Source organism: Cordyceps fumosorosea, assembly GCF_001636725.1.
Source record: "Cordyceps fumosorosea ARSEF 2679 chromosome Unknown scaffold_28, whole genome shotgun sequence".
NCBI classification, from domain to species: Eukaryota; Fungi; Ascomycota; class Sordariomycetes; order Hypocreales; family Cordycipitaceae; genus Cordyceps; species Cordyceps fumosorosea.
In genome coordinates, this window is record NW_017387328.1 from 2,699 (window position 1) to 26,960 (window position 24,262).

At 52.7% G+C, this 24,262-nt stretch overlaps 5 protein-coding genes across 5 annotated transcripts; 2 read left to right on the forward strand and 3 right to left on the reverse strand.

Moving 5' to 3' along the window:
* Window positions 1–263: 263 nt before the first annotated feature.
* Window positions 264–2,641, reverse strand: ISF_08217 (peptidase C14; the record flags this gene model as incomplete). The annotated part of the gene is made up of 6 exons (XM_018851820.1): window positions 264–1,334; window positions 1,381–1,683; window positions 1,736–1,789; window positions 1,838–2,102; window positions 2,154–2,167; window positions 2,612–2,641. 6 exons carry the CDS (start codon window positions 2,639–2,641, stop codon window positions 264–266), a joined length of 1,737 nt encoding a protein of 578 aa, XP_018700902.1.
* Window positions 2,642–8,779: 6,138 nt separating this feature from the next.
* Window positions 8,780–12,955, reverse strand: ISF_08218 (Armadillo-type fold protein; the record flags this gene model as incomplete). The annotated part of the gene is made up of 7 exons (XM_018851821.1): window positions 8,780–8,789; window positions 9,006–10,006; window positions 10,676–11,959; window positions 12,006–12,311; window positions 12,363–12,416; window positions 12,466–12,730; window positions 12,783–12,955. The coding sequence occupies 7 exons, from the start codon at window positions 12,953–12,955 to the stop codon at window positions 8,780–8,782; spliced, it is 3,093 nt and encodes a 1,030-aa protein (XP_018700903.1).
* Window positions 12,956–13,757: 802 nt separating this feature from the next.
* ISF_08219 (hypothetical protein) lies at window positions 13,758–14,828 on the forward strand (the record flags this gene model as incomplete). Its single annotated transcript, XM_018851822.1, has 2 exons — window positions 13,758–13,778; window positions 13,836–14,828. The coding sequence occupies 2 exons, from the start codon at window positions 13,758–13,760 to the stop codon at window positions 14,826–14,828; spliced, it is 1,014 nt and encodes a 337-aa protein (XP_018700904.1).
* Window positions 14,829–20,241: 5,413 nt separating this feature from the next.
* On the forward strand, window positions 20,242–21,955 carry ISF_08220 (Protein kinase-like domain protein; the record flags this gene model as incomplete). Its single annotated transcript, XM_018851823.1, has 3 exons — window positions 20,242–20,462; window positions 20,533–21,145; window positions 21,242–21,955. The coding sequence occupies 3 exons, from the start codon at window positions 20,242–20,244 to the stop codon at window positions 21,953–21,955; spliced, it is 1,548 nt and encodes a 515-aa protein (XP_018700905.1).
* Window positions 21,956–23,145: 1,190 nt separating this feature from the next.
* On the reverse strand, window positions 23,146–24,037 carry ISF_08221 (hypothetical protein; the record flags this gene model as incomplete). Its single annotated transcript, XM_018851824.1, has 2 exons — window positions 23,146–23,758; window positions 23,817–24,037. 2 exons carry the CDS (start codon window positions 24,035–24,037, stop codon window positions 23,146–23,148), a joined length of 834 nt encoding a protein of 277 aa, XP_018700906.1.
* Window positions 24,038–24,262: the final 225 nt, after the last annotated feature.

Here is a 24,262-nt window from a genome sequence, read left to right on the forward strand (position 1 = left end):
GAAGCGGTCCGATATGCTGTCGAGGTGTTCTGACGTAAAGTCGATGACATCGTTGTACAGCCCAGTAAAGGCGAGGCTCTCAATAAACACCATTTCATCCCTAACGAATCCTTCGATCTTCCGCCTACCAGCCGTTGCTATATTTTCCTCTGTTAACTCTTTGTCTTCGTGTGTCTTCTTCAATCGTAAGACATCCTTCTTCCACAGTTTCAGCTCGATTTCTTTGTACATGGCAGTCATGGTGTTCAGCATAGCGTCGGGTTTCAGGTCATCCCAGGTGTAACAAAGGGCATCCAATTGGATTGGAATGCGTACAAGACCCTGGATGAGCCAACGCTCTTCAAGGAACGACTGGACTTTGTCGACTTTTTAGTGCGATCAATTACGCTCGTTTTTGGATTAGTAAATGACTTTTCGATATACTCGTTCAACTGATCGGGGCCGAATCCAATGGTTTCCAACTCGAGGTCCAGGTTCGGCGGTGGCTTGGCGGATGGTCGGGATGTGATGACGACGTTGGGCTGATTTAAAAGCTCGGCGAGAAAGCAGGCCATGCTGCTGTTGCCTGTCAGGTCCTGAGATACTTCGTCTAGGCCGTCGAGGAGAAATAGAGTCTTACTACTCTTAGTTTCCAACGCACAGGACAGCGCACGAGCGAGGTTAGGTCCATCCGTTGGTAGTAAGAACTCATGGCTAAAAAGATGTTCCAAGGTGTACTGGGCTTTCTTGCGTCTTTCCGGCAGCTTCAGATTTCGCAGAGGCACCCAAAGCACACGGTCAAACAATTCGTTCCATTTAACCCACGTGACTTTGGTAAATTCATGAACAATCTTTTTGCACAAGGTAGTCTTGCCAACACCTGCACGGCCTCTAATCAAGATTCTTCGTGGATGCATCGGTTGGCCGTCGCTTCCCTTGCGTTCGTTGAAAATTGTTGCCAACTCGACCTGCATAGTCTTGTCCGGTGTCTCAACCTTCTGCCGAATGAAAATGGAAAACGGGGAAGGCGTTGTGTCCTCTTTCTTTGTTGAGTGACCTGCGTCTGGGCCAGATTGCTCCACGATGGCTAGGTTAATATAGCACTGCTCCATAGGCAGCAGCTCGCCCGAGAGTCGTTCAATCTTCAGCTTGTCTGCCGTGTAGCGCTTGTCGCGTATTAATGTGTCGGCCTGCTCGAGCAGCGATGGGGTCTTTAGGCGTCGTATCGCTGCTGCCAGCTCCGTGAACAGCGTATCGCTCGGCCCGCCGCACTTGTTAAGCCCGGAATGATCTGTCTCGATGCTGTGCCTCTTGTCGGCATCGGCGTGGACCGTGGCAGAATCCCGTGACACCACCTGTAGAAGGTTAGACGGCTGCCGAGAAAGAAATGCACATACTTACGACGCCTAGCGATAGCCCGAGTAAATACGTCTTCTTCGTCTCGTAGAATGATATGATCGGAACTTTTTGTGGTCGACGTTCGTTCGGGGCTATACGAGAGCCGAATGCATCCGCAAGGTTGCTGAGCTGGGCATCATGATTCTGCAGAGACAGGAGCAGCGTCGTGTCCGATCCCAGGATACCGGTCACAGAGGCCAGCACAGCGCCAGCAACAGACACCGACGAACCTTGATGAGGGGCTCCGAGAAATATGATACCCGCAGTAGCATCAACGATGTCTCGGGAGTCGCTCCCGCATAGAGCCTTGTAGAGGTCAGACGACACGAGGTTCGACTACTAGGGCACATCGCTATACCTGCTTGACGATGATACCGCCTAGGCTGTGTCCGATGAAGATAATAGGGAGATGCTAGTATAAGCATCAGCGATGTCCGGCCACGGACGTCGTAATCCTTACGGGGGATGATCGATTGGCCTTGATCTCCTTTAACAGGCATTTGCCAATCTCCTCGGTGGTCTTGACGGGCGCGTCAATCAGCCAGTTGGAGTCATGGGCAAAATTCAAGATCCTGGCATCAGGGAACTCATCCGCGAGGAGATCGTTAAGCAGGTGGACTCTCGCAGGCTGTACAATTTGATATTCGGCCTCGTTCGATCCTTTGATTTTTCGAGCCTCCCATGTGTGATACGGATGTGCACCGAGGCCAGGGACGGCGATGATCCTGCTTCAAAGTCAGTAATGCATGCCGGTCGAGCGAGCAGTTCCAACGGACTCGAATTTGGCATCCTGTAGCGTGGGGGTAGATCTTGCAGCGTCCCAGAGCGTAGTTCGTCGCGGGGTCGACAAATCTTGCTAATGACGCGATGGAGGGACCTGGCAAGGAGGAGCGTTACTATGACCAAGCCAGCCCACCACCAACCAGTCATCCATCTCCACTCCATAGCCATTTGGAGAGCTGAGCATGAAAAAGTCCGACGAGGAAGCGATAAAATGAATACGAGAATAGCTCAAGCGTGAACTGCCTGAGCCAATTTGGTAGAGGAAAAATGATGCCTAACAATGCTTGGCGGCGGTTACGAGAGGGGGTGTCACGGGGTTTCATTCCTGCACAGATGCATGGCTGCAAGGCCTCGATTCTCCCGCCCTGGGGGTCGATTCCCGCAGAACTTGTTCGAGTGCAGGTGGCGGAGGAATCGATGCTTGTCGTAAGCACCACTACATGATGCATACGCGCCCAGTGAAGCATCTCTGGTGCGCCATGGCGCGTCGGCAGCACTCCAGGAACCGCACTAGTTAGCGAATGAATCACCCCAACCATAGCAGCGGCGCGCCGATGCACACACTAGCTTGCCGTGTGCAGGGCAATAAGTGCAGTTAAACACAGCGCCCCAACCCGCTCCTGGAAAAAAGTCACATCATCCAACATGCAAAAAAGAAAATTCGAAATGGCAACGTCCTCTCCACAATCGTCTTGCAGATTCATGAACAGCTCCAATCTCGCCCATGATGAAGGGTTTTGGAAGTATGGCCGATAGTATAGGGCCTGGAACGACTCATACAAGTTACCCATCGACGCAAGAAATTCTAGGACCAGTGAGCAGGCACTTGCATCCCAATGAATAGGTCTCGGAATACGCTGATGATCGCCGATGCGTTTGTAAGCCTCGGCTTCGATCTCGATTTGCTGTCGACACAGTTTCTCCTCTGGTTAGTATGGTTTCGGGTTTGGGTATTTAATAATGTCGCCAGATTCGAGCCTATCAACAAACGATGTTAGTCCAATGCTAACATAACGTCCCTTGCTGAGAAAGTATATCTCTCCGTAAGGTACTGTGGTTGGGATAGCGAAGGCATGGTCAGGAAGAGCGGGTGATAGATTGCCCCGCCAAGGTTCCGGTTGTCGATGGTATCTTATCGTAGTCGGGCATGTATGCAGGCGCGGAGCCTATCGCAATGTTAGCAGTCGCCTTCTAGTACACCGGCGTCGAGGAAGCACGAACGAACAGAGCCACAGCTATCTGGTGAAGGCGGTCAAGCAGTCGCTTTAAGAACAGCCCAGCTCTCTCGTATTTCGAGTAAGGCCTCCCAGAGCCAGTGGAAAAAGTAGAGAGCCATAGTTGAGTGAACTCTAGTCATATCCACGGACTGCGCAGAAGTTCAGACATTAGACAATATTTGGTTATTGCATTATTCGTTTCCAGAAAGCAGGCGTGTTTGGCGAAGCGCCGTGGCGCATCAGGACGGCAACGCTACTGGGCAGAAGTGTGCCTGGCAGTAATCAGCTGCATATGCCAGTTTTGCACCAGGATTCGTCTTGCTCACCCTTCATCAATGACAGACAACTTCTCAACTGCTTCTTGATCGCTTCTTGTAACGTCCTGTATTGCCATTCATTTTCATGTATGGCACCTTTCCTTTCTCAGTGTTTCTCAGAGCTCAAAGTCTTTTCGTCAAACACTGGAGCCGACCCCCTTCCCCAGGCAACATCGTTAGGTCGAGCACCCCACCCCGCCAGTCATGGCCACCAACACCGCTCATCAAACTACTGGTTCCATCAGCCCAAATCAGCATGTCTCGGCGGGATGGACAACGCTCTTTTGTCTCCTGGCTGGGATGATCTGCATTTCGATCTGGCTCCGTCACACCGCGTGCTCAAAGTCCACATCATCTACGGCGAACGACGATCTAGATCCGTTACCGTTTATGCGCAAAGGGGTCCATCTTGAAGAAATCACACTCAACAAGGCCGAAGCAGACACAGACATCGACATCATCGCCATCCATGGACTCGATACCACGTCACGAGACACGTGGATATGGAAAGACCCGCAGGACCTAAAGAACAAACGCAAATGGGTCAACTGGCTGCGCCCCGGTATGCTTCCGGCGAGCGTGGATCGCGTCAGAATTTTTACGTGCGACTGGCCAGCCGATCTGCTCGTACCGTCCAATTTGGTCCAAAAGACAATTGAGGAGTATGCTCTGCTGCTGCTTGACGGCATCGAGAATGCGCTCTTCGTAGGCAGTGTAAGACAACAAGATCGACCTATTGTCTTTATCGCCTCGTGTCTGGGGGGCCTCATCCTGATAAGAGCTCTAGTGCATGCGAACGATAAAAGAAGCAGTTACTACTCTCTCAGAAGAGCTACACGTGGCATTGTCTTCCTCGCCACGCCGTTCCGAGGGACGTCATTCCAAGACGTTGCTGCCTGGGCAGAGACAGGTTTGAAGGCGAAAGCTTCCATCCAGGGTCGAGAGGTGAGCAGACTGCTTGACAGTGTGAAGGAATCAACCTTCCAGCTGGAGGAAAGCGTCAGCAAGTTCACCAGGCTATGCCAGGATATGGATAATCCCTGCGAAGTGTTTAGCTTCTATGAACTGGGAAAGACGAGTCTACCGCACAAGGCATTCCCCTGGTTACCAAGCTGGTTTTCCCAAAAGAAACAGGTGAGCTTCGCGGAACTTCTTCTCTTTGTGCTATGACTGACACTTTTAGTTGATCGATAGATCTTCGGCAACACTAGATATCATCTCTGATCCGATAGCCCTCCATCGACCGCACTCTCTGATGAACAAATTCCGAGACTTTCAGTGTCCAGATTACGAGAAAGTCGCCGGCAAAATCCGGTGGATGATAGGGAGGATTCGCGAGGGAACTCCGCTCGAGCAAGCCGACACATGGATACGCGACAAACACTACACGGCGGACAGGCTCAGGATCGAACGGCTCTCGGGCGAGTCACTGTCTATGGGTCAGTGCTACATCAACCTAGCCATCGTGGAACAATCCGGCCAAGACGCAGGTCACTCAAAGAAGGGGGGCACAGCGCCATCCCCATTTTCCATCCTCGCTCGGCAGAAGGTTGAGGCACCCGACAAGACCATGCAGGTCGAGTTGGCGGCACTTTTCAACGAACGCAACGGAAGCGACGGCCGACCGATTCTCCCACGACGAATCTTGATTCGAGGACGTGCGGGTGTTGGCAAGACTACTCTGTGCAAAAAGATTGTCTATGAATTTACTAAAGGGTCGTTGGGCAAATGGAACGAATTGTTTGACCGTGTCCTCTGGGTGCCTCTGCGAAATCTGAAGCTGCCAGAAAGATGCAGTATGCCAAAGTATACATTTGAAGATCTCTTCAGTCATGAGTTTTCGTTGCCAGCAAATGGACAGAACCTTGCTGGGGCATTGTACCGCACATTGAATAGCAAGAACAGCAAAACTCTATTTCTCCTCGACGGCCTGGACGAAGTGTCCCAAGAGTTGACAGGCGACGGCAGTATGCCCCGCTTCTTCGCCGAGCTTCTACGCCAGCCCAACGTCATCATCACGTCCCGACCGTCCGCCAATGCTCCAACAAACCTACACCTCGAACTAGAAACAATTGGATTCAGCCCCAATCAGGTGAACAAGTATATCAAAAAGTCATTCACTAATTCACAAACGGGCGAAACGGATCAGACTAAAGTCCATAATGTTCAGTCGTTTCTTCAAGAGCGTTGGCTCATTCAAGGTCTCGTGCGTATCCCAATTCAATTGGATGCGCTTTGCTATATGTGGGATGAATTAAAACCTGACGATATACCGAACACCATGACCGGAATGTACGAAGAAATTGAGCTGAATTTATGGAAGCGGAAAGATGTATTCCGGTTGGAGAAGCAGCACGACAACAAAAAGTTGCATGAAGGATATTTGCAAACGGTAGGCAGGCGAAAGATTGAAAGACTTGTCGAAGATGAAATGGCTTTCATTGAAAGCCTCGCCTTTACTGGACTGCACAACGATATATTGGACTTCACACCTGCACACCTGGACAGCATATCGGACTTATTCACGCCGAGTCTCTTACCCGATAAGGTTTTACCGTCACTCTCTTTCCTGCGGACCTCAGACCCATTATCAGGATACAATAACCGAAATTATCATTTCATTCATTTGACATTTCAAGAGTACTTTGCGGCACGGTATTTCGTGCGGCAGTGGAAGGTCCAAGAAGGACAACTATGGTTTCTCACACTTCGTAGCAAAGCCAAGGAAATTAGCACAAGTCGCCCTACGGAATTTCTTCAGAGACACAAATACACAGCGCGCTATGATATTTTCTGGCGCTTTGTTGCCGGCCTGCTTGACGGAGCTGGCCAGGCACCAGAATTTATTAGTACAATCGAGGAGGAACCGCTCGATCTCTTAGGCCTTACGCACCAGCGACTGGTGATGCATTGCTTGAGTGAGATTTCAAGCAAGTTATTAGGCAGGGAGGACCTTGAAAGAAGGCTGGCACTGTGGTTGCTCTTCGAATGCAAATTCAGAGGAAGTGCACGGCTAGCAAGTGAAAGCGAATTTCCTGAGTTAGCCCTAAAGACCTCCCTGCTCACAGAGTCCAACTACGCTCAGCGGACAATTCTGCAGTCATTAGCCAATCGAGCCTCAATTCCACAAAGCATTATTGAGTCTGTGGCGGCGCGGCTCGATAGTGAGGATGACACCATTCGAACGGTCGCTGTTGGAGCCCTAGCTGGGCAAGAGGCGCTGTCTATCACGGTGCTCACCGCCGTGGTTGCGCGGCTTGACGATGGGGACTGGCACGTGCGGAGCGCCGCCATCGATGCTCTGAGAAGACGGGAAATGTTACCTGATGAGGTGCTTAAGGCTGTCGCAGCACGACTTGATAGTAAGCTCTCGTACGTGCGAATCGCTGCTATTGAAACTCTTAGCCGGCTCGCAGTGCTATCTGATAAGCTACTTACGACCGTTGCGGCACGATGTGACGATCAAGATTGGAGCGTGCGGAGAGCCGCTGTCAAGGCCCTACGTGGCCGAGCAGTACTGCCTGATGAAGTGTTGATGGACGTGACATCACGGCTTGACGATGGAGACGCCGTGAAGCGAGCGACTGCTGTTGAGGCTTTAGGTGGGCGGGCGGTGATACCTGACGAGGTGCTCATAGCCATAGCGGCACGGTTCGACGATATGGACTCAGACGTGCGAAGGGCTGCTGTCCGAGCTCTATGTGGGCGGCCGACATTACCTTGCGAGATAAGTACGGCTATAGCAGCACTGCTTAATCATAAGGTCGGGGAGTTGTGGAGAGCTGCTGCTGTTGGCGCTCAAGGTGGCCGGGCGGCGCTGCCTGACGAGGTATTCATAGCCATGCTGGCGCGGCTTGACGACAAAGACTTATACATGCGAACAGCCGCCATTGAGACCCTGGCTGAGCGAGAGGCACTATCTGACAAGGTGCTCATGGCCATAGTGGCGCGGCTTAGTGATAAGGACTGGCACGTACAAAACGTAGCCGTCCAGGTCCTTAGCAGACAGGCAGCATTGCCCCATAAGCTACTTATAGCTATGGCAGCGTGGCTTGATAATGGGGTCTCTAATGTACGAAGCGCCGCTATTAACAGTCTTCGCGAGCAACTAGCGCTGCCTAATGAGGTTCTTATAGCTGTGGTAGCACGGCTCGATGATGACAATTCATACACACGAAGAACCGCCGTTGACACCCTAGGTAGACAGGCAAAGCTCTCTAATGAGATGCTTATGGCCATGGCGGCTCGCCTCTACGATGAGGATTGGAATGTGCGAAGTGCCACTATCCGCGCCTTGAGCGGACGGGTTGCGCTCCCTAATGAGGTGCTGACTGCAATAAGAACGCGGCTTAATGATGAAAATTACTACGTACGAAGGGCCACTGTTGACGCCGTAGGTGGGTGTGCGGCACTGGCTGACGAGGTGGTCACGGCCGTTGCGGCACGGCTTGACGATGAAGATTGGGATGTGCGACGGGCCGCTGTCGAGGCCTTAGGTGGCCGGCCGTTGCTGCCTGATCGGGTACTAACCGCCATGGCGGCGCGGCTCGACGATCAGGACTGGCGTGTACGAAACATGGCCGTCAAGACTCTAATGCGTAACCGCGAAAATTTCTCTCATACCATCCATACGAAACCTCTCATCGTATCGTTTTTCAAGGCTTCATTTGAACGAAGTTTTATAGAACAGTTGAGTTGGTATGTCGAAACGGATAGTCATTGTATCAATATCCCAGCTGGTGTTTGGGAAATCTCTATCAATGCCCCAAAAGACGACGTCATGGAATGGATATATGAGGTGCGACACACAGACTGTCCGTCAACTGGCGGTGTGGCGATTCGTCCTACAACCAGCCCTGCTAATGAGCAACCGTCAAATAGTGACCTCGAAGTAAAGAATGGCCCTACAATAGTGTGAGGGAATCAGCAATGTATCTGTTCGATGACGAGATGGTGAGAGACAGCCAGAACTGTACAGTAGTATAGCTAGTGAGCCCTATTGGCTGGAAGCCACCGGGCGTATTAAAACAATGAATGAATAAAGCTAAAGTACAGTTAGTCTCTATATATTAAAGTTAACCCTCTTTACTCGCCGCTAATTGATGGACAGTCTTTCGGCCGCTCTCTGTTTATCCATTCCCTAACTTCGTTCTGCTGAGTATCAATAAAACATTCCCGAACGCTGTCTGGCATGCTGACATAGGATCTATCTCTTTCAATATACCAACTTATTTGTTCTGTAAAACTTCGTTCAAGCAAAATTTTGTAGACAGATGCAGCGAGAGGTCCTATAAAGAGACGGCGACAAAACTGTTCGCGCTTGCGCATTAAGATATCGACGGCGGCGCTTCGCACGCCCGGGTTCTTGTCGCCAAGCCGCGCCGCCACGGCCGTGATTACCTCATCAGGTAGTACTGCCCGCCCGGCTAGCACGTCGGTGGCTGCGCTTCGTACGTTTGAGTCCCTGCCGTCGAGCTGCGCCGCCACAGCCATGAGGACCTCGTCAGACAGCGCTATCCGCCCGCCTAGCGCCTCAATCACAACGCTTCTCACCCGAGAGTCCTCGTCGTCAAGCAGCGCCGCCATAGCCATAACTACCTCGTTAGGTAGCGCGGCCTGACCGCCTAACGCCTCGACGGCAGCCCTTCGCACGTATGAGTCCTCGTCGTCAAGCCGCTCCGCCACTGCCAGAAGTACCTCGTCAAGTAGCGCGGCCTGACCGCCTAACGCCTCAACGGCAGCCCTTCTCACGTATGAGTCCTCGTCATCAAGCCGCTCCGCCACGGCCATAAATACCCGGCCGGGCAAAATAGCCCGCTCGGCTAGTGCGTCGATAGTGGCGGCTCTTGTGAAGCAGTTCTCGCCGACGGCAGTTATTCGTATAACCCAGTCCTCGTCGTCGAGCCGCGCCGCCACAGTCGTGGGCCCCTCATCAAGCTGCGCCGCCAGCACGGCGAGCGCGTCGTAGGCGGGGACTGGCACCCATGGGCCCTCATCGGGAAGTCGCGTTGCCACAGCCATACGAACCTCGTCAGGCAGCGCCGCTTGCCTGGCTAGCGCACCGATGGCGGCGTTTTGCACACTCCAGTCCCTGTCATCAAGCCGCGCCGCCATAGCCATAAGTATCTCGTTAGGCAGCGCCACCTGACCGCCAAGAGCCTTGACGGCAGCCAGTCGCACGTTTAAGTCCTCGTCGTCGAGTCGTCCCGCCATGGCAATAAGCACCTCATTAGCCAGCGCCGCTTGACTGCCTAGGGCCTTTATGACGGCCGCTCGAACCCCTGCGTCCTTGTCGTCGAGCCGCGCCGCCACCTGTTCAATGATACTTTGCGAAATTGAGGCTCGATTGGCTAACGACCGCAGAATTGTCTCCCGAGCATCACTGGACTCGTCAAGTAAGCACGTTTTCAGGGCTGCGTCGGGAAACTCCACCTCGCTTGCTAGCCTCGCAGTTCCATTGAATTTGTATTCAAAGAGCAACCACCGGGTCAGTCTTTTTTCCAGAGCCTGTCGCATTGGCAAGTCACTTGATATTTCGCTCAAGCAATGCATGACCAGCCGCTGATGCGTAGGACCCAACAGATCGAGCGGTTCCGCCTCAACAAAGTCAATGAACCTGCTTACCTGGCCATCCGCATCAAGTAAGCCGGCCACAAATCGCCAAAAGATGTCATAGCGTGCTGTGTATTTATGTTTCCGAAGAAATCCAGCAGTGGAACTTACTGTTGTCTCCGTACCCTTACTGCCGAATGTAAGAAATTGGAGTTGTGCATTTTGGTCCTTCCACTGCTGTGCAAAATACCGTGCCGCAAAGTATTCTTGAAAGGTCAAATGCAGAAAGTGGTAGTTTTGGTCACAATATTTCGTTGAGCGATCAGACGTCCGTAGGAAAGAGAGTGACGGCAAGGTCTTGCCAGGTAAAAGGTTTGGCGTGAAGTGATCCGATACGCTGTCTAAGTGATCCGATGCGAAATCAATTACGTCGTTGTATAGCCCAGTAAAGGCGAGGCTCTCGATGAACGCCAACTCGTCCTCGACGAATCGCTCAATCTTCCGCCTCCCAGCCGCTGCTAAATTCTCCTTGGTCAACACTTTGTCCTCGTGTCTCTTTTCTAATCGCAGGATATCCTTCTTCCATAATTTTAGCTCGATTTCCCTGTAAAGGCCAGTCATGGTGTTCAGTATAATGTCAGGTTTTAGGTCATCCCAGGTGTAACAAAGGGCGTCTAACTGAATTGGGATGCGCACAAGACCCTGAATAAGCCAACGCTCTTGAAGAAATGACTGGACTCTGTTGACTTTGATCTGATCCATTTCGGCCGTTTCCCGATTAGTGAAGGACTTTTGAATATACTCGTTCACCTGATCGGGGCCGAATCCAATTGTGTCCAACTCAAGGTGCAGATTCGACGGAGACGTGGCGGAAGGTCGAGACGTGACGACAACATTAGGCTGGCTTAAAAGCTCGTCGAGAAATCGGGGCATACCGCCGTCGCCTGTTAGGTCCTGAGATATTTCATCCAGGCCGTCGAGGAGAAATAGAGTCTTGCTGTTCTCTGTATTCAAGGCGTGGAACAACGCTCTAGCAAGATTTTGTCCATTTGTTGGCAGCAAGTATTCATGGCTGAAGAGATCTTCAAAGGTGTACTTAGGCATACCGCATCTTTCCGGCAGCTTCAGATTTCGCAGAGGCACCCAAAGCACGCGCTCAAATAACTCATTCCATTTGCCTAACGCCCCTTTAGAGAATTCATGGACAATCTTTTTACACAAGGTGGTCTTGCCAACTCCCGCACGTCCTCGAATCAAGATTCTTCGTGGATGCATCGGTCGGTCGTCTCTTCCGTTGCGTTCGTTGAAAAGTGCCACCAACTCGACCTGCATAGTCTTGTCGGGTGTCTGAACCTTCTGTCGGGCGAGGATGGAGAACGGGGACGGCGCTGTGTCCCCTTCCTTTCTTGAATGGCCTGCGTCTTGGCCGGATTGTTCCACGATGGCTAGGTTAATATAGCACTGCTCCATAGGCAGCAGCTCGCCCGAGAGGCGCTCAATCTTCAGCCTGTCCGCTGTGTAGTGTTTGTCGCGTATCCATGTGTCGGCCTGCTCAAGCAGCGATGGGGCTTTTAAGTGTCGCACCGCGGCCGTCAGCTTCGTGTAGAGCGCATCGTTCGGCTCACCGCATTTGTTGAGCCCGGAATGATCCGTTTCGATGCTGTGGCTCTCACCGGCATCATCATGGACCACGGCAGAATTCTGGGAAACCATCTGCAAAAGGTTAGATGGCTGCTGGCAAGGAAGTGCTTTCACTTACGACGCCTAGCGATAGCCCGAACAGGTACGTTTTCTTAGTCTCGTAGAATGATGAGATCCGAATATTCTCCTGTCGACGTTTGTTTGAGGAGGCTATGCACTGCTTAAAGTTTGCCGCAAGAGTGCTGAGCTGTTGGTCGTTACTTTTCAGAGACAGAAGTAATGTCGTGTCCGATCCAAGGAAACCGGTTATCCAGGCCAATAGAGCGCCAGCAACGGAGACCGACGAGCCCTGATGAGGGGTTCCGAGAAACAGGATACCCGATGTATCATCGACGATCTCTTGGGAGTCATTGCTGCACAGAGCCTTGTGAAGGTCAGAAGACACGAGGGTGAACCGTTTAGGGCACAACCGTACCTGCTTGATGATGATACCACCTAGGCTGTGGCTAATGAAAATAATAGGGAGGTGCTAGTAAGAAGCGTTAGCAATGCCCGGCCATGGGCGTCGTGATCCTTACGGGGGATGATCGCTTGTCCTTGATCTCCGTGATGAGGCATTTGCCAATCTCCGCGGTGGTCTTAACAGGGGCGTCAATCAGCCAGTTGGAGTCATGGGCAAAATTCCAGATCCTGGCTTTAGGGAAGTCGCGCGCGAGGAGATCTTTCAGGAGGTGAACTTTGGCAGACTGTGAAGTTTGGTATTCGGCGGCACTGGGTCCTGGGGTTTTCCGAGCCTCCCACGTGTGATACGGATGTGCACCGAGGCCAGGGACGGCGATGATCCTGCACCAAGGTTAGTAATCATGTGTAGTTCGAGCGAGTAGTTCCAACGGACTCGAATTTAGCATCTTCAAGCGTGGGGGTAAGGTTTTGCAGTATCCCAGAGCGTAGTTCGTCGCGGGGTCGACAAATCTTGCTAATGACGCGATGGATCGACCTGGCAAGGAGGAGTGTCACTATGACCAAGCAAGCCCACCAGCTAGTCATCCATCTCCACTCCATAGCCATTTGGAGAGCTGAGCATGAAAAAGTCCGACTAGGAAGCGATAAAAAGAATACGAGAATAGCTCAAGCGTGAACTGCCTGGGCCAATTTGGTAGAGGAAAAATGATGCCTAACAATGCATAGCGGGCGGTTACGAGAGGGGGTGTTACGGGGTTTCATTCCTGCACAGATGCATGGCTGCAAGGCCTCGATTCTCCCGCCCTGGAGTTGCCGGGGGTCGATTCCCGCAGAACTTGTTCGAGTGCAAGTGGCGGAGGAATCGATGCTTGTCGTAAGCACCACTACATGATGCATACGCGCCCAGTGAAGCATCTCTGGTGCGCCATGGCGCGTCGGCAGCACTCCAGGAACCGCACTAGTTAGCGAATGAATCACCCCAACCATAGCAGCGTCTGGTTGCTTCCACAACACCCTGCTCAAAGAGCTTCCTCGTTCCTATGGATGGCAGACCAAGCTCCAAGTGGACGCGAAACAGAAAGGCAGCAGAGCCTGAGCCTCACCCGCCAGGACAGTGACGCTAGGATGAGGTGGCAGGTTCTTTCTGCAGCAAATGTGCAGTTCAGCTCCCGAGCCATCCAATAAAACCATGCCACAAGGGCGCAACCCACCAACGCCCGATGCCACGCCAATCATTACTATGTACGGCTGCATGTACACCGTCCAATCATTACTTGGATGTATTTGTCTTGCACAGCGACAAGGAGGCTATGGCTGTCCGAGACGCATGGTGCTGCGTGATCATGTCGACGCGACCGACGGGCAACTTTTGCCTCTACAACAATGCTCGACCACCCCTACAGGCAAAATGGCGACCGTGAAATGCTCGGTATTTTGCATCACACTCTCCGTCGCGACGCGTTTGAGCTGACGGATCGGCGAACAGGCACCTCCCTTCTCCATCCAGCTCCTCGGGCAACACGCCGTCGCGGGCCAAGGCGAGCACGACCGGCTCCTGACGCTGTTGCCCGCACTATATCGCAAAGAGTCTGGTGACTTGGCCGCTGTCGGCCAGCATGTCATGGCCTGTGTCGAGGAAGAGCTCGACCTGCGGAGGCTCGCTAGCATCCACGGCTGGCTCTGGGTCGCGGGTCTGCCCTTGCCGCCGCGTGCTCTGCACCATCAGCTCTTGCTAGGGCGGGAGATATTCGTCACGGAGCGGATGGACATGCACCTCGTCTGGACAGCCGGCAGGATATTTCTCAAGCCGATCCCCCGCTTCCTCCTGGACCGAGCCTTCTGGGCTCAATACCTCTGCTGCGGCAAATGCCGGTGCTCACCTGACACGAGCAGTGCCACCCAGACGGAATGCAGGCTTCCAGGCCTCCGCCAACGGGCGCTTGGCTTCCTTTTCTCCTACGCCGCGCTCCTTTTGCACGAAAGCGATTTCCGTATCGCCCAAGACAAGCATCTAGTGCCGCCAGAAGTGACATGGTACGGATGGCGGATGCTCGTCGGGCAGCTGGACACTGAACATATCTACCCCCGCATCGACCCGCGTTTCGTCCACGGTGAGCTACGTCTGAGTCGTCTAAACAAGATATACGCCCTGGCACGGACGCCGATGCGCGGGTACATAGCTCGATGGGATCGGTATGGCGCCTTCTTCCACGACCACTTTGCTTGGCTGGCCAGCGCGACAGTGTATATCGCCATTGTCCTGACTGCCATGCAGGTCGGGCTGGCGACCGAATCCCTCGGCCACAATGATGCGTTCCAGTCTGCGGCATACGGTTTCACGGTGTTTTCCATCCTCGGGCCGCTCACAGCCGCCTCAGTCATTATACTTCGATTCTCTGGCATCTTTACCTGGAACTGGGTAAAGGCTGTCCATCGTAAAAGGACACGTTACTCCAAGCTGCGCCTCACATCAGTTTAATAGAAACAACATTGAACAAAGTTGGAAGCCAAGGGATGAGACTAAACCCAGGCCATATAGCGGTCGGAGAACACTACACTGAAGTAACACCGTAGCTTACGCTTTCAGCATCCCTGCAACAAGCAAGCTTCTGGTCTACTCGGCTGCGTTTTCAGGTGTGGTGGGCGCTACAGGAGCCTTTGAACCGCGCCCTGGTGCTTTTTCAGAGGCATACTCATTCGGATGCGACCCAATACGCGCTGTCACGGCACCCGGGCCAGCGGACCACGTATCTGCGTGGAGGCGATGAAACAAGACTTCCAGCAAAGTCGCGTGTTCCAAACGGCATGTACCTCTCCGCGGGCTTGGGATGGAGGGACCGTTGGCAGGGTGATTTATAGAGGCGAAGTGATGGATAATGCGGGCGGCAATCCAAAGTCCCCTGATCATGTAGAACGAGATGCTAAAGCTTAGCGCGTGGTTCAAGAATCCCTCGACTTGTCTTTTATCCAACAGCCTTTAGGAATTTGTTAGATACTGAATACGGACTATGAGACGCCTCGTCCCTCGAGGAGCCGAGCAGTCTATGCGACGCTCTTTTGAGAATGCATTCTCGATAGAAGACGCGGATGAGGGTGAGTGTATTATACAGACCTCTTAATCTTCATTCAGATCCATCCCGATGCCGAGAGCAGACAGCTTTGACGTTGCCTACCGACAGTTGGTGGCTTTATGCACTGCGTGAACACAAAGCATGCTAAGACCGCGCAAACAAAAGCTTGCGATTGCTGAGACAAGACACGCCGATGAGATCGTGGTGTTTCGATTTGCTCGCCTGGCGCAGAAGCTTGGTTTTGAGATCAAGGCTCTGGTACAGCGGAACCGGGCCAAGCCATCGCCCGCAGGCTGTTGACAACCGCCCGAAAGGCAGATGAATTAGAGTAAAAAAACACGTCCACCAGCATACAACTGATTGCGCAGATATTTTCTACAGCGCAACTGATCCCTGCATAATATCTAATGAGGAAGATGGGGTGGATGGCATTATTGTACCACCTATTCGATGCGGAACACCTCACGCAGCCGAGACAAACCTAACGTGTTTCTAGACAAACCGCACGTGCCGATGCCTTAGCACGGCTCGGATTTGACCTCGTTTTTTTGTTTAGCGCTTCATCTACTCTGCTTTTTTCGACCAGAATATTAACATGCCCATTACTGATTTCCATGTGACGGAGGGCGTACACGTCTTTGATTATATCATCATGGCGGAGTAGCATTCACCGTTAACGTCTTTATAAAGGCAGAGACTGGCACGTACATTAGGAGGTGATGCGCGCGAACAAGCGTCATAAAGCAGAGTCGAGGAGCAAGAAGCGAGACTACGTCAGCTCGTCATGCAAGAGCAGCAACTCGCGGCGAACGCTGAGCAGCTCTAAAATGATACCACGCCGCAGAACGGCAGAATTCTGGCACTGAGAGATGAGGAGTATGACACTTTGGCGAGGCTCAGTAGGCTGCAACATGCAGAAGTCGAACAAGTGTTGAGGACGCTACGTTGTACTAGGAATAGAGTAATTCTTTCCTCAACAACGATCTTATGGGCCATAAGGGCACCATCCGTCCTAGAATGCAACTTCTACCTCATGAGTTCACGGGAGTGGCATTCCACTCCTTCATTTTTAACTGCACAAGTTCCCCTAACGGCGTCGATCCATCGTGTTGTACCAGTCCATCTTCGAACTTGCGGAAAACATTATCAATATACTCCCCAGCCCCTGAAAGATGCAGAATTTGTCCAATAGCACGGTGCAGAGCAAGAAGGCGTGGCAAAGGTGGGTCGATCTGATGGTCCGATGCGAGATACAGCGTCCTTGTAACAGGCAGCATTGTGTATCCAATCCCTCGAAAGGTTTTAATCTCATATGTATGCGGGTGGTCGGTAATTGGCGTAAAGTAAAGATCGAAATTTCCGAAGGCTCGGTGCAAGCTGAGAGTAAGTGTTATGGCGTTATGCGGTCGGTCAACTTCCACCCCATTAATGAGATGAACAACGTCACTATCGAACATATTAAGAATCTCTAGAGCTGTCTTTCTTGATTCACTCTAGAGAGCTATTAGAATAAAGAAACACTTAGTAGTAGACGTAAACGTTAGATACATACCAGTTCTTCGGATTCCGATCCAACGTGGAGCAAGGAGTGTGGTAAAATATGAGCAACCTCTAGCCAATCGATATTGCCATCAGTAATAGGGTCGCCTTTGTCATCGAATATCTGTCCTCCTGGGTTGTTTTGTTCGCGTGCCTTGCTCATATCGAATGCTCGTGATATGACGCAACGATACCTATCGCGGATCAAGCAGTCGCCACGGAGAGTCGACAGCCGTTCTGGCGTTCCGATAAAGTCTCGGCTGCTTGACCTCAAAGTCGCAGACCGGTAATGAGGCGTTGGCTGGGGTGTACGCGCGGTCGACGCCCGTAGTGGCATGAAGAAGTTGTTGACTAGGTGCTCGGCGAATCCTACTACACGGGAACGCAAAGTTTCAGTGTGCTTCTCATCAGAAAAGTCGACAGCGCCCCCCTCCATAGGTAGTCCCATTGCGCGAAAGAAGGCGCGCAAGACATTGTCTTTGGACTGCAACGATATAGCATATCGGTACACTAGTCCGACTAGCTTCGGCCTATTATAACTGGTAGAATTATGGTCGCTGCTAGTAAAGTGCTCGACGATCTGATGGAATCGCTCGTTGGCTTGACTTCGAGCATCTTTTGTGAGGGGCGGGCTGGACGATAGGTTCACAAAACCCTGGAGGGATATCTGATGGCGATGGTGAGGGGCTGCCATCGCCAAAGGTCCGCTGGCACATGTCGAGCATGATGGATGAGGAGAAAATTGGTCTACCGCCCCGCATTGTAACCAGGTGGCATGGGCGGCATTAGCTACCAAGGAAAGCTGGAGCTGAGCCTTAATTCTAAGGCAGCAAAGAGGTCTAGCCACCACTGGTCGGGGAGCGTTGGCACACATGCTGTAGAGGACACGTCAACCCCCTTAACAGTGCATGTGGTGTGGCTGTAGAGAAGGCGTGAACATAGTGGGTTGAAGATGAAAGGGCCCGATGCCGTTGTGGAAAAATTCATCCGTCCAAAACGGTGTCTGCCTCCGTAAGCTGGTGGGTTTTGTTTTTTCTCAGCACTATGCTTAGATAGGACTAGTGGGGAGCTTCCGGTCGCAGCACCTCCAAAAAAAGAAGTAAGGCCCGCCATTTTCTGAGTCAACGACCGCATTTCCAGCCTGCCATATAACCACTATCAAGAACGAGACGGGACCCCGAATTCTCTGTTATCTATGGTCGTATGTACCAGCAGTCTCAGTACTTTTGTATATAACCTCGATGGTGCTTGTCACGCGTTGAGTGAAAGCTTTCATCTTGATTTTGCCAACAACGGCCGCTAACAGATATTACGCATGTTAGGGCAGTGTATATGGTGGCTTATTAGAATAAAAGATCCATCTCCGCCAAATATGGTGGTTGTGTTACTCAATTTAATGCTTCAGATTGATTTACTGCGCTTTTATTGATGTTTTTTCGAGCTCGAGATTAGCGTCCTCATTCGCGTCGTCTGCTATATACAGCGGTGCACCTTGTTACTGGGCGGAGGTGTCTGTTGAGACACTTTACGAAATTAACAGTCATGATGATGCATAGAGTAGAAACAACAGCATATAACTATCTATCTCATACATACTTCAGGTCATTTTGTGGCGCATTTGCGAGCTCTACTTGAACGACACTGACAAGTATGTTGGGTTGAAGTTGACAGCGGCCAGTTGTATTGTCGACCTGCGCCTGCTTGTTCCCAACATTTCTTTTTACACGCAACCAAGATATAATACCTTTCATGTAGAGCGTTGCTAAATGCTTCCTGCGTGTTCAATACGGGCACTTTGACACATGAGGGTACGCACAGAGGTAGGAAGGTCATAAGACCAGGTATAGGAATATGAGAGAAAGAGCTGATTGGATTCCGTCGGGGGGGCAGAGCCAGAGTCAAAGTCGCGACTGGCTCAGCTTTCGTCGCGGCCGCCTCCACGAGGTCCATGACTGCCACGCCGGCTTCCACGGGGTCTGCCAGAGTCGAGCCGGGCGGGGGCAGGGGGTATCGGATATGTAGTGTCCATCCCTAGGAGGCGAGTCTGGCCATTGGCCGGGGCATCATCTCACGGGTCATCCCACGAGGGGAGGGGAGGGATTGGGTCACCAGCGATGCTGGGCAGGAGCCTCGCCAGTATTGAAGTCTCTAAAGGGTCGCAGTCTCTGAATTCGATGATTACGGCTCGATTCTCGCCCATGGTGGTTTTTTCCATGGCGGCGTGGAAGGCTCGGGTCATGTCTCTGCGGGTGCATCTCGTGACGAAGCTGTGGCTGGTCTCCTCCATGCAGCCGGCGGGGAGCGGGAAAGGGGGCTGGAAAACAACAACGCCGGCGTGATGCGAGCCCGAGCCCGAGGCCTGGCTGCTGTTATGCGAGTGGCTCGACTATTGGGGCGCGAGGCTGTGGCTCGACCTCTTTTCTTGTTATTGTTGCCGCCAGAACGGCGGCGGCTGTTGTTGCTGTTGCTGTTGCTGTTGCTGCTGTCATCCATTGTTGCTTTGATGCTTGATAGATTGAGTCAAGTTGCGGAAATGATCACAAAGACAAAGACTTATCACGCAGGCCCGACGGCCCGGCAAGAAAACGGCGAGCGCGTTGCCAGCTGGCGGCCTCTTTGGCTGCCACTCAACAACTATCAGTTCGCTGTGACACCCATTTTCCATTATAAAAGCGTGAGCTTATAGTCACTGAAAGCAAATCCTGTTTATATACATAGTCATACGACCTTGACGGCACACTAAAGTCTCCTTTTGCTTTTCTTTTTCTTTTTTGATAGGGAATTTCCCTTGCATGTTAGTTGGGACAAAAGATTTATACCCAGCATCAGGAAACCCCTTTCCTGCAGACGAGTGTGCAGGCTGTATTTTGTGAGACTGGGGGCCTTTCAGAATTGCATTGTCCTGTAAACCCCAGGTTCTGGGCGACTGATTCAGTCACACTGTATTCGGTGTGGCCAACCGTCAGTTGGTTGCACAGGCGGCTGTATGAATGACTGCGGTACCATATATATACATTGAATCACAATAAAATACACATACTGTCCCAAATACTTTTATCCCGCATTTCAATGGGCTCAGGTAGTGCAGCGCCAAGCGAAACGCGAAGGCAAGTGTAGACGGTAAAAGTAGAGATCCCGCATTGGCACATCCACGATAAAGACCAGATGACCGCATATGCGAGCCCCAACGTGGGAACACTTCAAGGTTATACTGGACGACAATGTAGTATAAAACGCTTGGAGCCAGCTCCATGGTCTTGGCATGCGTCGAGAAACGTCAAGATGTCTTCATCGGTGGCAAGCACGAACTTTTGCGTATTCTGCCTCGTCCCACTGACCAAGGAGGCGGCCAGAAGCGTATGCAGATACTACCGGAATAAACATGCTACCGGTAGCATGGCGTTCTTTCGCGATCAGAAAGCAAAGCGCGACGCGCGGGCCATTGCCTACGTCGGCGATGAAGAAGATGACGATGTGAAGTTGAGTAGGTCTGATTATAGAACGTATGTCTGCCAGTATCGCCGGACTGGAAAAACGGCAAGCCTTCCACAACGCCCTGCTAACAAAGTACAGCGGCTGCTTTTTTACAATCACCGAGGCCGGCGACCTGATGGTCTGCGACGTGAGCGACCAAGGGCACCCGACGAGAGTGCTGGCAACGCCGACCGGGGTGTCCGGCAAGCGTGGTGAAGGGATCGCCCTGCGCTGCGCGGGCGACACCTGCGTGCTGCCCATGACCCCCGAGTTCTACTACACCATCTCATTTGACAGTGGTGAAGAATTCTCTCTGTGCTGGGGCTTCCCAGACTTGGGTTGGGAGTCCGTGAGGAGAAGGCGCCTGTCGCTCCGGGCGGAGTACGAGGCCCGGGACGCGGCGTCTTCGACGACGCGGGGCAAGCGGCCATTCCAAGCGCTGGGACCACAAGACTATGAGCCTGTGACGTCGAGGACGCCGCTGACGTCGCACGTCGGGGCGCAGGGCCTGCCGCTGCGGCGGATACACACCTACAAGCAGCTGGGGGCCGGTGTGACGGGCTCCGTTTTCCTCGTGGTCAGCCTCCGCGACGGTAAAGAGTACGCGATGAAGACGGTAAACTCACAAAGGAAGGCGTTGTTACCGGCGGAGAGGCCGTATCTCATACGCGAACTCAAGAAAGAGGCGCTCGCTCTCGACCGGCTGCGGCATGTAAGTTGGGCTGTTGGTTCTAAGTAGACGACGGGGGTTCACTGACGCGTGTTTTTTTTCCCTTAGCCACACATTATCAAACTGGTGCATCATCAGAGCTGGTGGACTCCAAATAGTGACCCGCTGCTTTGGATGCCGCTGTGCGACGGCAACGCCGCGGAGCTCGTCAAGGGGCACGCATGCATAAAGATGGAGCCGGCGCCGGAGATGCTGCCGCTGGTCAAGCCCTTCCTGGTGCAGTGCCTCGGCGCGCTGCGGTACATGCACCAGCGGCAGCTGGTGCACCGCGACCTCAAGCTCGCCAACATCCTGTACCGGCGCGAGGGCCCGGGCGTCATCAAGTTCTACTTGGCGGACGTGTCGCTCATGGCGGACACGGCGACGGCCGAGCGCCAGGCGCACGTCGGCGACCCCACGTATCGGCCGCCAGAGCACCAGCACGGCCCGCGGCCATCGGGCGAAAAGTCGGACATTTACATGTTCGGCGTCGCGCTGCTCGAGTTCCTGGGCATGGTGTGCCCGAAGGAGTACAGGGCGTCGACGTTTACCGAAAGCGAGTGGCGCTGGAAGCTGGACTTTTCCGGCGTGGGGCGGAGCAACTTCATAGATAGATCGGGAGGGCAGGACTTGTGCATCAACGGGAGGCTGTTTGAGGCGTGGATCCTCGGGTTGTTCAAGAATGAGGCGCTGAAGAGTATGCTGCACTTCAGGCCGGAGGAACGTCCGACGGCCGGCAAGGCGATGAGGGAGCTGGCGGAGCATTTCAAGTTTGAGATTCCGGACGAGTTTTGGGAGCAGAGTAACAAGTAATTGGTCAATTTCGCAGCGGCGTGCGACGGCAACCATGTACATGATGTTGTGGCTGCCACCTGCGGCATGCAGAACCTCGTCTACGAGGGAACTTGACCCGGCGCGTGTCCGAAATGCTCGTATCCCAGAAGGCGGAACCTATCTGCAGACCGGAAACTTTGGTATGCGTCTGCATAGTCCACCTTAGTGTTGCTTTGGGGCTATACAACTGTTTCGAATGCCGAGGCGATATTTGCATGTTGATTTTGTGGTGTTGTGGAGGATATGTGAACTTGGAATGCCTGGGCCATGGCGACAGCTGCTGGCTGAACCTCGTAATAAAAGTGATTCCCAGGTGGAAAATAAAGGTCTGCCTTACGATACATAGCGTCCAGAAAAACGGAGGCTTTCTGAATATTTAGAATAGATAGATATTCTATTCGACTATCCCGAGCGAGCAAGTACTTTGAGGTACTGGTGCTATTTGCAGGATACGTTTTTGCAGGTAGTTCAGGTAACGCTACTAATGGATTCTAAGGAGCTGTAGGATCCATCTATTTGTCAGTGCGTTTCACACAAAGAAAGGTATCTTTATCAAACTGCAATGTATTCAGCTTTCTATGTGTGCGCTGCCGCCGCCACCCTCCCCAGCACTCTCGCCAGCACTCTCGCTCTTCTTAACACTCAGGAATTCGTTAAGAAAAAAAAACGCATCTTCGCTGATTTGCAGACAACCGGCTGGAAAAGGTTCTTCCGCACGCACGGCAGCCGCTAACCATGGCGAAGTAAACATGAATATAGTACTTAATTTTAGTGTGGGAGCACTCTTATATTTCTAAACCTCGTCTAAAATCGCTTAAAGACGCTTCGGTTTGAGGTAGCTTCGCGGGGTCCTGGGTCGCCCCGGAATGGAAGGTGTACTATGCTCGCAAGCAGGGCATACACATCTGGGGAACTACCACCAGGAGAGACAATCTTGCTATCTTCCAAGGAAGAGATCATGCTTTGCAAATCGGCGGTGGGAAGGGCTTTCCCACAGCCTTCCATGCCGGACGCCGGACTTCCTGGAACGGCAACACCCCGCGCCGGATACTCGGGTGGAGGGTAGCGGCTTTACCTTTACCAAACCGAAGCTTCCAGAGTCCTGGCTTTGTGGTTCACATTTTTTAATATCGGCATTATACGGATCTTGCGGTGTCCGTCGGCTGCGCTCAGAAGGTGCGCTCAGAAGGAACCGGACTGTTTCCAGCACTATGTGCGAAGGGGTCACTGACACTGACGCCACCAGCTACATCTTGACGGAGGCGTCTGATGCGACGACGTCTCTCCTCTACCATGACTACTTCGTGGAAAGCTGGAAGCTCCTGAGCAGAGGGACTAGGCTCCGTTGTGCGAGCAGCGAGAGTTGCAAGATGCTGCACGCTGGTTGTGAAGAAACCGGAGATTCCAACACGTGGAGTAACAATGTTGTCCAGTGCCTTGATGATGCTCTTTAGGTCTTGCGTCTTGACCTCATACATACCATCATGGGAAATATCGAAAGAGCCGCGAGAAGTGATTACCTCGGTCTCGAGAGCGCGGAAAACGAGCGACATGGGCGACAGGTTGATAGGTTGCTCCGCGGAAAGTTCGCGGCCTTTGCGGTGCCTCTGCCACATCGGCCCATCCGCCTCTGTGAGTTCCCGCATCATACTGTAGAGCGAATCGGCGCTGGCGGGGGCCGGATCCCATGGCCGTCGATCGTTGGTACGCAGGATCACGGCGTACTGTATCGCCACGGCGATGTTCAAGGCGTGCGCGCCGGGGAACCCTCTCGGCCAGATGCTGTGCACGACGATTCGGGCCAGGTGAGAGCAAAATTTAGGCTTTCGCCTCCCGGTACGAATCGTTATCGGGTTTCTCGCCGACAATGTCCCAGGGCGTGCAGTTCGCATACTGGATGCAGTCCTTCCACAGGGCCCTGCAGTTCTGCTCCTCAAGAATACGCCAGTCACCCTGCTCGGCCTCCTCCAGTGTATGGGCCTCTGTTTTGTCCGAATTGGACCAGTCTGGGCCAGCAAAATACTGGATAGCCGGATGGGGCCGGTTCCGCGCGTTTGCCATTTTTTGTTCTCGCTGTTTGCTGTGCCTCCCGCCGTTTGTTCAGATTTTCGTCAACTTACCCATTTACACCCCATCAACTCTCCAACCATTTCTCGCTAGAAAAACTAGCGCAAAAAATAAAGCAAATCATTCTGCCATATCCACTTATCCTACAATCCTAATTTTGACTTCCCTGGAACGGGATGCCGCAGAGGGCGAGAGCCCCATCTAGTCAGACACCGAGCC